This window comes from Scomber scombrus, chromosome 19 (assembly GCF_963691925.1).
Source record: "Scomber scombrus chromosome 19, fScoSco1.1, whole genome shotgun sequence".
Classification (NCBI taxonomy): domain Eukaryota; kingdom Metazoa; phylum Chordata; class Actinopteri; order Scombriformes; family Scombridae; genus Scomber; species Scomber scombrus.
In genome coordinates this window covers 5,967,457-5,983,586 of record NC_084988.1, presented here as the reverse complement: position 1 = coordinate 5,983,586, position 16,130 = coordinate 5,967,457, and the positions used below count along the sequence as shown (strand labels likewise).

General features: G+C 41.0%; 1 protein-coding gene across 8 annotated transcripts in view; it reads left to right on the top strand.

Annotated features, from left to right (window-relative positions):
- Positions 1 to 16,130, top strand: part of slc8a3 (solute carrier family 8 member 3) — a 107,439-nt gene that overhangs the window by 84,363 nt on the left and 6,946 nt on the right. The window contains exon 3 of one of the 8 annotated variants that reach the window (XM_062440104.1): positions 11,823 to 11,840. The exons of 4 other annotated variants lie outside the window; for them this stretch is intronic. In XM_062440104.1, the coding sequence (XP_062296088.1) occupies positions 11,823 to 11,840 (18 nt within the window). Of the gene's footprint in view, positions 1 to 1,841; positions 1,864 to 2,390; positions 2,425 to 11,822; positions 11,841 to 14,500; positions 14,529 to 16,130 lie in introns of all 8 variants that reach the window. 3 more of the 8 variants (XM_062440110.1, XM_062440106.1, XM_062440108.1) reach the window with 3 other exon arrangements.

Sequence of the window (16,130 nt, the reverse complement as noted above, 5' to 3'; positions counted from 1 at the left end):
AATTTAGCCTTTAATTGATGTTCACTCTTGAGTTGGTTTCTTCTTTGATAGAGAAAATCCTGCACCACACACCGCTGATGCAAAACACTGCAGGATACATGTGCGGAAATAGTTCTTAAAGTCGAGTCAATTAGCTACAATGGAAATACAATTCGGTGCTTTGAGAATTGTATTGCATCGCCCAAATCATTCCCTAAGTCACTGCCTTGACATTCAAGCGTTGAGATCAAGCTCTGAGAACATCTCTGATGTACTGTTTTTTCTCATCGTAATTGCTGGGATCTGTGTTGCACATTGCACACCTGCCGTAAGAGCTTGCATCAGATGTTGGAGGGGGGTTAGCGGTTTGCTCCCAGTCTAAAATCTGTTAAATCCCTTCTCTGTTGTCAGCAAAGTCTCTGGGTTCGTCCTCGACTTATTTTAAAAGTGCACAAGGCTCTCTTTGAATACCGATGACACAATTAATATTGAAATCTTAGAGGGATTACCTTAATATGTCAAGAGACTTACGAAATTAGAATGGTGTGACACTGATACTATTCCCCATGCAAGAAATGGATTTAAGTAAAGATTATTATGTAATCACGAAATACGCCCCAAGGACTGTTTTGTCACAGGTGACTTGCAGGATTCAGTCAGTGAGTCTGCGATATGCTCACAGTTTTTGTGTCCATGTTTGCTCATGTGTTTAACTGCGAAAGTGTTCATCACAAAGTGCTCGGTGTCACTCAACACAACACACGGGTTCTTCTTTTTTATTCCTCCTGTTAGGAAACGTGTAAATATCTGCAGGAGGACCTCGTCACAAACACACCTGAGTTACACTGTATGCTTTTCTTTCACCCCCCGCCCGTTATCTTTTTCATTCCAGTCTGAGCCGACGTATCGCTCTGGGTTTGGAATTGGTGGTCAGGGATATAGGCAGATGGGTGTTCACCTCCCTGCCTGCTCCACCAGCCATGGCACAAATGTCACGACTCAGAGGGCCTTCGGGTGCCTCAGTACCACAGAGAAATCACACTGGCACGGATGAATAGATTTAATTCAAATGGGAGCCCAGCGCTATTCATGCATTTGCAGACCCTGACTTCATTAAAGCTCCACTTCTTTCTGGGGTCACAAGGAGGAATGTCAGCGGTGGGGTGTGACATGATAATGAAGGTTATGAAGAGTTAATGTAGTTTCTACATTACAGGACTTCCTTTGATTGTAATTAGTCAGTTAAAGACTTGGGTTATTAACAATGGGTTTTTTTAAATGGTTGATTAGAAAATGTTTTTCAGATTGATAATAAGCTTAACATTGCCAGAAATCATTTAGATTGGGTGTTGAATCTGTTATAAGGCAGATGTCAAGAAATGCAGGATATTTCTCCCCCCTTTGCTAGCGCTGAGCTAACTGTCAAAGCAGCATTGATTGTATCAACATGCAATTATATGGTAATTCAGTGATGCAGTGTTATTGTGGGAAGCACTGCATGAACAGTCCCTTTAATTATCCCTGATTGTGATTATAACCTTGCATATTTTCCTTGTGCATCTTTATCTTTATGTACATTGTTTGCCCAACTTTCCACAAATCAAGACAATGGTGAAACTGCAGCGTGCACTTACAGCACCGCCTCATGATTGTGGAGGTAGGAGCTGACTTTCTCTGCTGTGATTACTGTGGTGGTGTACAGTAGTTAGTGTAGGATGTGAAACAACATGCTGGTGATTTACTGTGTCTTTACTCTTTCTTCAAGGACAGAGCCATGAAGAAGGGCTACTTCAGCTGCTGCTGCTGCATTCTTATCCACATTTACTCAGCAGATAGGCGGGTTACAGGGCAGCCATGCACAGGGAATGGCAATAGAAGGAGGCCGTATTGTTATCAAATTAGATTCATCCTTCTCCTTTTAAAACAAATACGTTTCATTCCATCGGCTTGATGTGATTTATGTTGTGATCTCTTCCCCTCCCGGATTGGGATCGCAGTTGAAGGACTGGACCTGTCATTTAGTGAATGACACAAGCATTTATGTCAAAACGCCCCACATGCCTCCAGTGCATCTCCCTGCTGCCGGTGGCCTCGCTAGGGAAGCAGAGTCACAGCGAGATTGTTGTCTAGTAACGGTTACCATGGATGCCACACTCTGTCAGGGGCTTAGGTGTAATGGATTTAAATTGAACTGTTGAATTTCGAGCTGGGAGAGGCAGAGAGCGGGGGAAAGTGGGGAAGGAGGAGGAGGACGGCTGTAGAGACAGAGGGAGGAGGGAGCGACAGAAATAGTCTGAGCATGAAAAAAGAGAGAGAGGTGGAGAGAGACAGACACAGTCAGCCAAAGAGACAATGAGCCACAGAGAGAGGAGAGGAGGGGGAGGAGGGGAAGGGGGGAGTCACTCTGAAAGCCCTCACCATCTGTGATGAGGAGCTGGAAGAGCAGTAATTGTTCCTGAGAGGTGTGTGGGGGCGGTTCTCAGCATGGAGATATGGATGAGCCGCGCTGCTACCTGCCATGCTGGTGGCACACCACAGTGTCAGGCCTGTCTTAACGCACAGGCAAGGGGCAGCAGGGGCGCCAACCTTCTATGTGGGCTCTCATTAATGTCGATGTCAGCGATGACCTTCTCAACCCCCCCAGCCAACCCAGACACACCTAGTGCTCCGAGGAGGTGCAAATCAGGTGCTCTGCATATTTCTTACAGCAGAGAGAGTGTAGCTCTTTCATGCTGGACAGCTCCCAGTGACGATTTAACCCTTGATTTGATTTTTTTTTCATCAAAACAGTTTATTTCTGGGTAGCCTCACAGGTATGAATGGGAGGAGTGTGTGTGGTTGTTTTTCTGTGTTGCAATGAACAGCAATGAAGGCACGGGCCAGAGTCTTTGTTTGATGTGACCGTCATCAACATTTTCTTGTTAGAAAGTCACAGAACTTACTCAAAATCACTTGTTTTGCCTTTAAATATATACACTGTACATATTTAAAGGCAGTATATTTATATGTTGAAATACTGTATCTGCCAATCAAATTAAGGGGCGATTGTAGGATCAGACCTTTAGGGGGGTTCAGCTCCTAATTAGAATTCTACATACAATGCCCTGCAAGTGTTAATAACAATAATAATAATAATAATTATTATTATTTATTTATAATCGCCCCTGATTCCAATATTTGTTTCTGTTTAACGTTTCCTTCATATTACAGCTGTACCGCACACTGTCATTTAACATTAAAGCAATTTAAGTCAGTTTTACAGATGGGTTCATATAATATTATTTTGCATAATGTGCTGGACTATTTTGTGTAATATCTGTGCAGATGAGTGTCAGTGTGGATCTGCTGTGGCAGGAAGCTTTGGGTATGAGTCAGACCGCCTCTCTTCATATCCAGCGTGAACTACATACTGAAGTTCAGGTGCAACAGCAGCACCTAAGAGTTCTAGTTCACCTGCAAAATGTCACTGAAAGATGCAAAATGACTATAAACCATGTGGTTTTGTGTCTCTTACAGTCTGGGGGCTTGCTCCTATGTAGAAGTGATTGGGAACTTCTACATATCTGTGCCCAGTGGCCCATTGTTTCATAATCTAATGTGAAGTGCACAAAGGAAGGAATTAATGATTTTATTTCTCTATTGATATACAGAAATCCATTTAAGTTGTCATTTCCTGAAGGTCGTTGTTCAATATTTATACAATAAACAGATGAAATAGATAATTCAGTCTGAAAAGTGGTTACTACTGTGTCAACAAAAGACTTACATTGCGTAATCATTTGTTTTAATTTTGTGGTAACAGCCATTCTGCAGGATATCTCATTTAGGAACAAAATTCTTTAAATACACATGATAAAATATTCATAAGCAAGCTGACTCGTACCCAAAGGGAAAGACATGAAAGTATTAACAAAAATAAGTTACTTCCACTGCAGTCCTCTGTGGAACATGGATAATAATGTTGCAGATATTAATGTTGCGTATGATAAGTGGATATTGAGGGCTTCTGGAGCATCCTTGGGGCTTTGCCTCTGTGAAAAGCCGATGAGATGACTTGGAGGCGACCGTGGCTCTGTCTGTGCGCCTTGGCCAAGCAGGGCCGTTAATCAGTGCTCAGGGTTACATCAATGATGTCAGCGCAGTGGCCACAATACATCACGCCGGGCAGCCCGAGAGCCGCTTCCCTCCCTGATGAACTCAGCACAAGTCGAGCACAGTGTACCCATAGAGAGAATCCCCATGGTGGAGTCTTTACCTATGTGTATGTGTTCATTTTAGGGTTTAAAATGTCCTGAAAAGATCTGGAAAAAAACACCACAATAAGCCAGGGTGCAGGAGGCTTGTTTAAAATTACAGCTTATGAGTGAAGAGTAAAATTAGCTTTATATGTTTTTTATAAGCAGATAGAGATATGTAATGATGCTAACAGTGAAAAATTAAGTAATTAGATCCTCTCTTTAAGTGAAAGTGTAAGGAACATTTCCATTCCAAGTGCAAGTTCCACCACTGCTTTAAGTGCATGTGGGTAAGTGTGTGAATGTATATATATATTGGTGAGTGAGCTGTGAACTTGTGAACCTGTGTATAAAACTCTTTTGTGTGTGTGTGTGTGTGTGTGTGAATGTATACGTGTACGTCCACTATGTGTGTGTTTGTGTGCAAAGGCCTCGTCTGATGACATTATCAGAGTTGGTAATCTGCTCTGTAATTGCCTGCTGCTGACACGGCACTGAGGCTGATATGGCTGTAGAATAAACAGACTGTTAACAAGTCGAGGGAGCTTGTCTCCACTTGATCCGCACAGCACAGCGTGACATCTGGACTGTACGAAACAGCCAGATGAGGGGAAAAAAGAAAGATGGGACAGACAGACAGACAGGAACAGGGAGGCAGGGAGGCAGGGAATGAGAGAAATGTAAAAATAGCAGTGAAATGTCGAGGAAGGAAGTGAGAGAGGGAGAGGGACTCAGGAGACGAGAGGTAGTGAGAGAATCAGCCAGGATATTTTTTCCTCTCAATGACAAAATGTAATCAGCTTGATTTCCATTAAAAGTTAGTTGAATTAGGCTGCCAACTGGTCTCAATCAAACTGAAACATATAAATCTCAACTAGTCAATTGTGAATCTGCTTCCATTGTAAACAGATACAGACTTTCATACTACAAAAGGACGGCAAGATTGCAAAGACAATGTGTGGGATGATGACTAATTCGGAGAGTCAATAACTAAGTGCAAGTTTAATTAAAGATGATGACATTGTTGATTTAAAAAAAAGCCTGACCAACAACAGACTCGTCTATTTTAAGTAAGTGGTAGATACATTTCAACACAGATGACTAATAGCTAACACTCTTTAAGTGAGCAAAACCAGAAAAAACCCTTCCAGAGTTTTGCAAATAATTGTTTTTTATACTTACAGACAATAAATTGCTCTAAATTAGAGCTCGGAAAGGCTTCTGAAATCTAATAATTCATTGTGGGTTTTTTTTATATATTTCTGGGATGATTAGCTAAATACCAACAATACAAATCAATACCCCAAAGTCGATTTTTGTTGGCAGATCTACCACAAATAAGTCCTACGGGGCTCTCACACCTTTCAAAATCAGGCTTAGAGAAATATTACATTTAGCCAATAACAATGTGTAAGGTCTTTTAATCAAAAATATCAACTATAGCATACAATTTTTATATTTAAATCAAGAATGGCATGTTCTATTTTGGTCAACTCTTTGGTACCGATATACAAGTGATTGTGGGATCTAAGTGGTTTCTGTTCAGGACAACAAGCATTTTTTTACCCCATTAAAACTCCAGCCCACTCTCTTCTGATTGGTCAGCTTTAGACTACTGCTGATTCAAGACACTACGTAAACAAACAGTAATAGTAGGATATTTTCATTCTTTATTCAAAGTGTCAACTTCTCAAAATCATCTTTGAGTGTTCGAGACGATATCCAATCTGAAATATGAACACAAACAATCCATGGGTTTTTTGATTATGTTTAACATGGACATCGGGCATTATAACAGTATATACATTTCAGAAAATAATACGGGAGATAAAGTGAAGTACAGACAGAGAGGGAACCAGGTTTGAAGGAATGTAAGAGAGGCAGGATAAAGAGAGAGGATAAATGAAAGGCCCGGGAGAGACCCACCAGAGAGTCAGGCAGAAATAGCCAAAAGAACAAGACTCTTGTTAATATGAGAAACTGTCCCATGTGAAAAGCAGCATATGGGCTGATTAAGAGCATCTCTAGTGTGTTCAGAGGCAGGCTGTCTGGGGTTTGCAGGCTTTCCCAACGAGGTGTCATCAGAGATACAGATTAAACCTAATATGGAATAGCCGATTTATTGATTCCTTCATTTAAAAAACGGAGGTCAAAGCTGAAGGAAATTAGCCGCAGAACATTTGCAGTTTTGTATATTTGAAGTAATTTTTTTCCCCCCCATCATTTTCTTGTTCTACTGACAAAACTTTAGCTTTTGACCTTTGTCATCCATTCCCTTACTTTAAAAACAAACCCCTAGATTTCAGGCTAAACTCAAACTCGCTGGCACGCAACATGAAAATACAGTGTTGTGACTGGTGGAGGCTGCCAATTTTCTTAGCAATGATTGTATTTGTTTACAGTAATCACCATAATATCTCAAAATGAATGTGTTAAAGATTTATTGATGTCAAAATGCTACACATGGCGGCTTTAATTAGCCTAGCAAGATTAAAAACAGAACTTTTCAGGCGTGAAAGACATCGAGTGAAATAATCCCACATTCAGTTAAATTATCAATTCATTCAGTCGAGCAGCACTGGCTCAGAAGATGAAGTATGGCGTGTACTCAGCATTTTGACTCCCTCCAATTCCACACTGTCAGAGACACGGATACAGCATAACAAGATGACGGACGCGTTACACAGCCTGCATATTGAAAGATAATAAAGGCAGCTGAAGCATCCGTCTTTGTCATCTCGTTCCTCTCAGAGGCCGGTAGTGTGTGTTTGGACCGACGGCGGCCGCTCAGCTGCAAATCCTGAAGCGTTATTATTTAATGCCTCACTCTGAGCTGCAGCAAACACTCTGATTGTCTGCCGAGATCCCCGTGCTATGTTTTCACTCACAGCGTTTGTGCGAATATGTGTTTGTAGGTGGATGTACAGCATGGGTGTAGATATCTCACATGTATGCAAGTGTGTGTGCGTGTATTCTTAATGGGAACAAATACTCAGTGCAGAAGATAACGTCTCTATAAAGAAGCTTCTTGATTGGACAGCTGCAGCAAACAGTAGAACCACTCATCTGTCCATATCTTTATTTTTACATCTCTACATCCCTCCACACGCCCATCCTCTGTCTCCTGTTATTGGTCTGATCAGTGAAGATGAAATAAAGTATCATGAATGTGTGGACTAGTTTGTTGATTGGTGTCAGGCCAGTTTTCTTCTGTTAAAATAGCAAAGAAATGAAGAAAACTATTTTTAATTTCAAAACAGGCAGAGTTGAACCATCAAGTAGCATTCAGTGGTAAATGTATTGAAGTTATATATGCATGTAAAAATACAGGGACAGTGATTAGTGTTAAGCTGTCACCAAACACAGGTGTCATTTACAGGACAGGATTATAATGATTATACAGTTTGGAGTTGGCAGATAGATACTGATTCTCCTCTACTCTTTATTGGTGGAAAGTATTTTAAAGATAGAGTCAGTCATTCTGGAGAAAGATTGTTAATATTTGAACCAAACACTCCGCTCTTTAAGAAGCTCCACAACCCAAATTCATGGCCGCGTATTGCCGAGGCAATGACCGAAAGAGAAGTACGGTGGATACCAGAGTGATGTGTCAGCTGCAGAGTCACTTCTGTTGCTCTCACACATTATCACAACAGTCCATCCACACGCTCTCTGCGGGCCTCCCTTCTCACTTCTCACTTCTCACTTCTCACTTCTCACTCGACCTGCGTCTCTGTCCACAGAAGCAGCCGTCTGTCAGCTGCACCTCCCGGAGAGCTGAGAGGCTCACCCGGCTGACTGACAGCAGACATTTACTGAACCAAAATAGATTGCATGTCGGCTCTGCGCAAGGAAATCAACAGTGTTCATATTATTTGTGATTTGTGTGATTTAAACAGATTATGCATGATCCGGAGCTGTGTATGATTTTTTCCAACACAGACAGGATGGACAGCTAGCGAACCGTGAGGAGACACTCACTGAATTTGACAAAAAGTATATTAAACAATCTTTCTCCAGAATCACTGACTCTACCTTTGTGTTCTGTTGCTTGGGGGACTGAACTAAATAGGATTGTTCATATGTCTAGTAAGATTATGGGTCAACAACAACGCAGTATGACACTTCTTAGCAAGTCCCGAGTGGTGAAGAAAGAGCAGGCAAACCTCTGTGATGTATCACACCCTCTCTGTGGTGAATATGACTTATTATACCATCAATATGAAGGTACATGGGACCAAATTTGTGGACTACCTGAGATCCTCCATACTTTTTAGTCACTCTCATTTGTTGTAGTGCTTGAGTTTGATTGTTGGTGATGCTGGGATGATATTAAGTAGAGTATCTGTCCAAAACTGTACTGTCTTTTGTTTGTCACATCACCATGGAAACTAATAATAATAAACTAAACTCATCCACCCACTCCTCCTTTCAAACTTCAACAAGTCACTCCATCACTTTATCTTTCTTCTATCCATTGACCAGTCTGTACTTTTATTCCACCATTTATCCATTCAACAATCCATTCACTCCTTTTTTACAGTATCTCCCTTCTTGTGCACGTCTTTCTCCATCTTCGTATGGCTCTTTCTCCATCTAGCCAGTCCATCACTTTCTCCCTCCATATCTCCTGTTATTCTATTCTATTGCTTCCGTCTCCCTATCCATTCCTCTATCTGTCCATTGATCAGTCCATTCTTTAGTCTGTTCACCTATCCTGCGTTCTTCCTTTTTTCTCCAGCTTCTGTATCTCTCTTTCACTCGTCTCTTCATTCCTCCGTCATTCAGTCATTTTTAATCCACCACTCAGTTCTCACATTCCTCCTTTCCTATTTCCTTCCTTCGTCCCTTTTATCTCCTCATACATTCGTCCTTTTATCCTCCAGCCCATCAATGCATTTATTCCTTCAGTTTTCCATACAGTATTGCATCTGTTCTGTCATATCCTTCTTTTCTTCCTTCGGCTGTGACAAAGCAGTTGTAGAGCAGGATCTCCATTAATTGCAGGGTTGGTGGTTCGATCTCTGGCTCCTCTAAGGATGCATTCACACATATAGATACAAAGTAGTCGGCTGTAGAAATCTGTAGTTTCTTGAGCATACAATATACATACTCTGCTCCAATTGGACAGTTGTTTTCTTACATAGCCGCTGTAACAATGAACCATCAGTGTCAGGGATTTGTGTCCATACATCGTCATTCTTTTAACGGTCCCGGTAGCTCATTAAATATACATCTTAGAATGACCACAGCAATCAGCAAGTTATTCCACATATTAAAAAAAAAACCTTTTGCTTTCATTTCCACATGAATGAAAATGGACTTGATTGGCTCTTGCCTGGTTGTTGCTTGCACTGCGTCAGTGGAGATTTGCCTGATCCCCTCTCAACTTCTTCCCCCGCAAGGTTGCAGAGTGTTTTTTGAATCTCTGTAGCTCAAAGGGGGGAGCGCTGCATGGGCTTCAAAGTCAGGTTTCATACGCAATAAATAGTAGACAAAACGTCAAAGACACTGAAGCTCAACAGGGCTGGGCCTCACAAGACAGCTAATTGAAGGCATTGTGAAGAGCTTTGTCCTGCTCAGGTAGAGTAGTGCAGTCTATTTTCCATTCATCCATAACTCTTAACTCCCTTCAGATTCTCCTCTCTTACCTCCACCACTCCTGTATCCTCCCACCTACCAATCAATCATCCATCCAGCCATGTTTTTATTCTTCTATCACTTCATAAATCTGTTTCCCATGTCTCTCTTGCCCTTTTTTCTCCACATCCCATCCTCTCCTCCATATTCCATCGTATTATTCTTCCCATCTAGTCCTCCTCTTCTTCCTCCAACAATCCTTCCATCTTTATCTCCATGTTTCCATTCTACCATCCATAAATCTGTTCACCTCCCTGTTCCTCCTCTACTCCTCTCCTCCATCCGTCATTTCATCCATCCTTCCAGCCCCACATCCACATATGCCGCTCCCGGCCCCAGGCCCAGATGATCCGCCTCCAGCCTCGGCAACCAGAATAGCTCTGATAAGTCAAATGATGATTCTGTCTTAATGAGCTGTGGAGATAGAAGGCGTACATTAGCGGCGTAATGACGCTGTGACTCAGAGCCCGGCTGTGTGCGAGAGCCAGAGAAGGACTCACTCTTTTGTAACGAGACAGATCTGATTAGGCTGAGCGCGCAGGAGAACACGCTGATGATGACAACGGTTAAACACAGACACCCCACCCTACCCCTCCGCACGTACTCACACTCACACACACACACTCCTCCACCCCTCCAATTACATCCCTTTGGTTAATCTTCCCTATCACAATTGTATTGCTGGCAGAATGACAGCCCTCTGGATTGTGATTGTAACCTGCACTACGAGTCTGTCTTTGAAACACCTATGTGTGTGTGTGTGTGTGTGTGTGTGTGTGTGTGTGTGTGTGTGTGTGTGTGTGTGTGTGTGTGTGTGTGTGTGTGTGTGTGTGTGTGTGTGTTCGTTCATGTATCAGCACGTTCTTGTGTGTTTCTTGTGTAAGTGTATATGCCAGTATTCATATGTGTGTGTATGCATCTCGGTTATTTTTCTGTAGCACTAAAACAATTAATTGGTTATTAAATTTTCCATCCACAATAAATCAGCACCCTCCGGAGTTTTCTTATTCATAAACACAGTTATGTTTACTTTCTTTCTTACCCAAATACATTGTTCATATGTTTGACACATACAAATGTGTTCAAAGCAAATTTTGCCTTGCATCATTTACGTAAATCTGACCCCAGGATGCTTTGTGGTAATTGGCCCCAAAACAGCCGAAGTATCAAGTGAACAGATGTTCGATGTAAGCAAGCTAGAAACAGACACACCAACCGTGTGAATGTGTTTGTTTGTGTGGTAGTCCAGAAGTTATTTTCCGCTACTCTCTCTTTCTTTTTTGTCTTCTCATCTTTGTACGTCTATGGCAGCAGATTCAGCAGATTCATTTTGCTCAAGTTGAAACATCCTGAACACAGCAAAGTCTTCAAATATGCATCTAATCATGCTACTCTCGTCTCTCCATCGCGCCTTCTCAAAATTAGTGTGTTCTTTCCTTCCTCAAAATATTTCAAATTTATAACAGTTGAATGCCAATTTTTATTTTTTATACTTAACTATTTTTGACCATGCATTGCTATGTTTGTTGGCATGTAAGCCTGCATTCAGTCAGACAATATTTATTTAGATGATACTACTGTGTTGGCGTAGGTCGAGTGTTGAGGCAGAAGGATCCATCCAAAAAGCTGCACTAGCCAATTAAACATGGCCGTATTTTGACTGTTTACTTCTCAGTCATCGTGATGCAAAATAAAAAGATTGCTGCCATTGAAACTTTCCAGAATTGTAATTGCATTTCTCATCATTTGATAAAGAGCTTAGTGGTATTTTGGTGTCTGGTAAGCATTTAAACTCCAGGATCTGTCACTCAAACTAGACCTCCTGGATAATGTTTCATGTCTGACCTTAAACAACATGCCTCCACCAACAAATTATGCTTCTTTTTTTTTAACATAGGGCTGTTTTCACCAGTCCCCATGTAAGTGTAGCTGAAGATACAATCAAAACACAGACCCTTCTAATCAAAGCAATGCTTCTTAGCACTAGTATAGGTCAAAACTCCACGGGATACCTTTAATCAGCAATTTTCACAAGTGATTTATCAAGCAAAAACAGTCACTGGTTTCAGCTTCTCAAGTGTGCTGTTGGTTTGATAAAATTTGCTTTTTAAAACTTTTTTTTTCCTACTTTGTTGACTCGAAAATTAACCGTTTAATTGGAAAAAGTACTCACACACTTGAAGATCATTGTTAGTTGCAGCTCCTGTGTTTGTTAGCACATTATTTGTGCTTGCTTGTGTATCTTTTCTTAACATGTGTGTTCTTATGCATGTGTCTTAATGTGTTCCTGTTTGTGTGGTCTATATCTGCATGTGTATGTGTTCCTTTACTAAATGACAATACTGTTATTACCGACTGAGGTTTGGACACTCAGACTCACCACAGCTGGCTTTTACACCACGGTTGGCTTCAGATCAGCACGGCTCGCCCAGTACTAATGATAATGAAGCAAGTTGCCCACAGCAATTAACGCGCATAGCTACTAATGATGATTAACTGTGGACTGTATTTGATTTAGGAAGTTGATAAGCTGCTTTTCGAACACAAACAGGTTAATTAGTATCATGTCTCAGTGAAAGAGGTTTCATAAGGAGCCGGTCCATTCATGGAGGACGTGCTTGGCTCTATTTTGTCCTTCAGCGCCTCTGATCTCTTAAAGACTGTGAAGATTTCCTCCTTGTTTTGTGACTGTAAGGAGAAATTATGATGAAGACGTCAAATGGAAGAGTTGTCAGCGTGAATCTCGAGAGGCTGAAAGGCATGGGAAGGCTTTCTCCTCTCCCTTCATCCACTTATGGCATATCCTGTCGTGTAATTATCTGCCTTGCTGGATGACTTTTTGAGCCTCTTTTTATTCTTAATCATAGCATTTAGTTACAGTTTACACTTCGCCGAGGGCATCTGAGCGTGTTGCACTGTGTCACTGATCTGCTGCTGCGACTACAGCATGCAGATAAACAATCAGGCAGAGTCAAATCAAAATGCTGAGAAAAAGGGGCTTAATATTTCTGAGCATGTGCATGAGGGAAATTTCACCACCAGCATATTTTATTTCACGAGTTGAAATATATTCTCTTGCTTATTAAACTACTACTGAGCAACACCTTTTTAAACACTTCAAGTTCACAGTATATTAACACCTCGATATCACATGCAGTGTCTCAACAGGCTTTGTAGGACGAAAAAAGAAACAGTTTCTCACCCAAATCCAGATCCCAAATCTCTAAAACTGCAAGAATATCAATTCAAAAAATGGAAAGAAACCACAAAGCACACAAAAATGTCCATGAAAAATAAAATATAACAGCAAAAATATACAGAAAATTGTAACATTTAATAGAAAAACTAAATATAATTGTATGAAAATTGGGTTATAATCAGTCCAATAATAATGTAGAAAATTGAATGTAAGAAATATGACAAAAGAGTCAAAGTGAAATGAGTTGAGCATGTCTGCATGAATGTGTTTAACTTTGACTAATATTGACTTTATAAAGTGGAAACCGCTACCAGTTTCCTTTTTTAATGACGCTGCCAATATCTGATCCATCTTTTCTGCGCTCTGTATTCGAGCTGGAAGTTTTCAAAAATTCATAAAGATTCTAAAATATTACAAGCAATCACTGCCTCTTCTTGAATTTTATATATCTGCTGAAGCGTTCAGCTCTCCCCGGGACATTAAAACTCTCTAACATGCTAACAGGGCTTTTAGGCTGGCTGGCAGCTCTCCATGGCAGGCTGAAGCACGTTTTGTTGTTGTTTATATATGAAGCTGTCAAATAAAATCCCGTCATCCTCACCTCCTCCATATCGACAGCAACAACACTGCCATAATACAGAATATATCCCACAAACTTTTAGCTTTCAACCCTTATGATGTGATTTTTATAACATTTTTTGATTTATTCGCTCACATTTTGACTTTATTTTGCTTCATCTTGCAGTTACAGTTATAGTTGTTTTAAATTGTAAAAACAAGAACCAGATGAATATTTCATGTGTCCTGGCTAACCCTGAAAACCTGGATTCATTTAGAGCAGTTTTCTAGTCTCTAAAAACACAATCAGAGAATTACAAAACTTCTTCAATGTCCTGAAAAACATTTTGACATTCTTGTCTTTTCTTTTTGCTCAGAGTAAGGTAAAGTAAAGTATTGTGGCGTACTACTCTTTATAAAGTGTGTGTGTGTGTGTGTGTGTGTGTGTGTGTGTGTGTGTGTGTGTGTGTGTGTGTGTGTGTGTGTGTGTGTGTGTGTGTGTGTGTGTGTGTGTGTGTGCACACGTGCGTGCGAGGGTGCAATAGCCATCAATAATGAATTGGTTGTAATGTCTTAAGCATCTATGGACTGGTTTTAATGCATAGATTAACACGTGTTTTAAAGGAGAATTTGTTAGTCTATGGCTTGATCCTCATCTGACATATAACAGTTTATCTCATTGAAAATGGACTGGTAAATGATTTCTTGTAAAGAGCAAGCACTATGTATATTTTATTTTCATGTTTAGTACTCTTTTTGTGGTTGTCTGGTTTACCTGTTGTTCACCTTTGTTCTGTTTCATTTATGCAATCAAGTTGTAAAGAGAGGAAAAGTATCAGTGCTGGCTTGCAGAGATTTCAAAAGGCCAAGTTCTTGCAAATGCATCCAGTATATTAGTCCATTATTGTTAAATAAGGGTTTATGTGTAATTATTACCATCCAAACTCTCTGTATCATCTGACAGGAGCTGGGAGTAATCATCTTTTAAATTTATGTGCTTATCGCTGACGCTCTCAGAGCACAATCTCTTGATTTCTATCGGTCATTTTTCCCTTAATAAACCTCGATTCTGCCCTTGTGCCCATAAAAACTCTACAAAATACCATATTCCTCCCACTACCTCAGCCAATCGAATGATCAGTGCCATATATATTACACCTCAGGGTCAATACCCAGCCATTCTCTGAGGCCATTACATTTCTCTCCTTCTTATTAACCTGCTTTCTTGCTTATCTGTGTTTCCTCCATTCATGCTGCTCATCGCTTTTTCTGTTTTCTCCACACTTTCCACCTTCCCCTCATCATCATCCTCCTCCTCCTCCTCTTCCCTCTCGCCTCTCTTCCACAGCCTGGTTGTTAGCTGGTAAGTCCTCCATTCCTCCTCTAAGCATCTCTACTAAAAGTTCTCATCGGCCCTGAATCTGTTTCTGTGCATGACGTGAAACCAAAAATTGACAAAGCGGTGACGGTTTATTTTGCTGCTGATCAAGATTTTGAGTCGTGGTCTGAGAGGTTTGATATAAATAAACTGCCTGCCAAATGCTTTTAGCCTCCTCACCTGTCATTGTGTAGAGTTGCTACAAACAATACATGCTCTTTTGCTGCTCTCTCCTGCTCTTAACAATGGATTTGCACACTAATCAGCGGATTAATTAATCATAAAACCATAAATTATGTTCTCCAGTCAAGAGCAAGGTACAAACACTTGATAACCGTCAAGATAAAAGCCTGCAGTTCCGAAATTAGAAATTTAATTACCTTTGTGTGTGTGTGAGTGTGAGTGTGTGTGTGTGTGTGTTTTTTCTTTTCTTGTCATGGAAATCGTGTCATGTAATGTTGCAGCACAGAGTAGCGGAATGGCTGGATAATCAAATTTTAAACATGAGCAAAAGAAATCCTGTCAGGACTTGAGGGTACACACTGTCTTGGGTGTGTAATTGATTTAGCTAAAAAAGTGTGTGCATTTGGTTGACTGTGTGTGTGTGTGTGTAGGCTCTCATGCTCTATATTATGCATGCCTCTGTGTGTGTGTGTGTGCTCGTTGACACGCCCTCCTATCAAGGGGACTTGGCTGTGATCTTTAATGGCAATGTTAATATTTAATGGTAAGCGTGTTGTCAGCAAAGAGCAGCAGGCTGGGACTCGGGGCTCGTATAAAAGATGACAAGGTCTCTGCACCAGGTGGCTCGGCGGGGGTGTCACAGACAGAACAGGATGAGAGGCTTTTGGATGCACAGCCGCTCCTTCTTGATTGAGTTCAACAGCAGAGAATTGATGTTATGGTGCACCTTGTTGCTGTGCAATGCGTCCAAGAGCTCTGTGAAGCGTTGTGGCTCTTTTGCTACAGCGGCGCCGACCAGGACATGACTGATAGGAGGGTCGAAGGGTTTCCACAGGACTCTGGGAATAATTTGGGATCTGGAAGGTTTTTGACAGTGACTGGAAAGCCTTGAAAATAATTGATTTGTTATTGTAACACCTAATCTGATTAGCATACCTCAACTCTGATTTGTTTTGAT